Source organism: Merops nubicus, unplaced genomic scaffold (genome assembly GCF_000691845.1).
Source record: "Merops nubicus isolate BGI_N331 unplaced genomic scaffold, ASM69184v1 scaffold27777, whole genome shotgun sequence".
NCBI lineage: Eukaryota > Metazoa > Chordata > Aves > Coraciiformes > Meropidae > Merops > Merops nubicus.
Window position 1 is genome coordinate 1 of NW_008621405.1, and position 358 is coordinate 358.

A 358-nucleotide genomic window follows, 5' to 3' on the forward strand; every position below is an offset into this window, starting at 1 on the left:
GCTGAGAGCCAGGTCCTGCCACAGGGCCACCTGTCCTTGCCCCTCGGGGACCAGCCTGGGGCCAGCCGGACCAGCTAATCTGAGCCTGATGCCGAGTCCTCTGAGCTGGGGGGTAAACTGGCCACCCCCTCCTCTTCTGAGTCCTGCAAGCAGGGTAGATAAGGAAGTCAGAGCAGCAGGGGGTGTGGGCAGGGCAGGGGGTGAGGTCTGGGCGGTGGGCGATGATGATGTCAGAGCAGCAGGGATGACATGAGGGCAGCAGCTCTGCCTCACCCATCACCCCAGGGTGGCAGTGGTGACCTGGGGACATGTGGCACACGGACAGGCCGCTCCCACCCAGAGGGATGTGACAAGAGGC

The 358-nt window shown here is 64.8% G+C and overlaps 1 protein-coding gene across 1 annotated transcript in view; it reads right to left on the minus strand.

Moving 5' to 3' along the window:
- Positions 1–74: 74 nt before the first annotated feature.
- Positions 75–358, minus strand: part of SSRP1 (structure specific recognition protein 1) — a gene marked incomplete at its 5' end in the record, with an annotated part of 5,876 nt that continues 5,592 nt past the window's right edge. The window contains one exon of the mRNA XM_008944485.1: positions 75–143. Coding sequence (XP_008942733.1) covers positions 75–143 — 69 coding nt within the window. The remainder of the gene's footprint in view (positions 144–358) is intronic.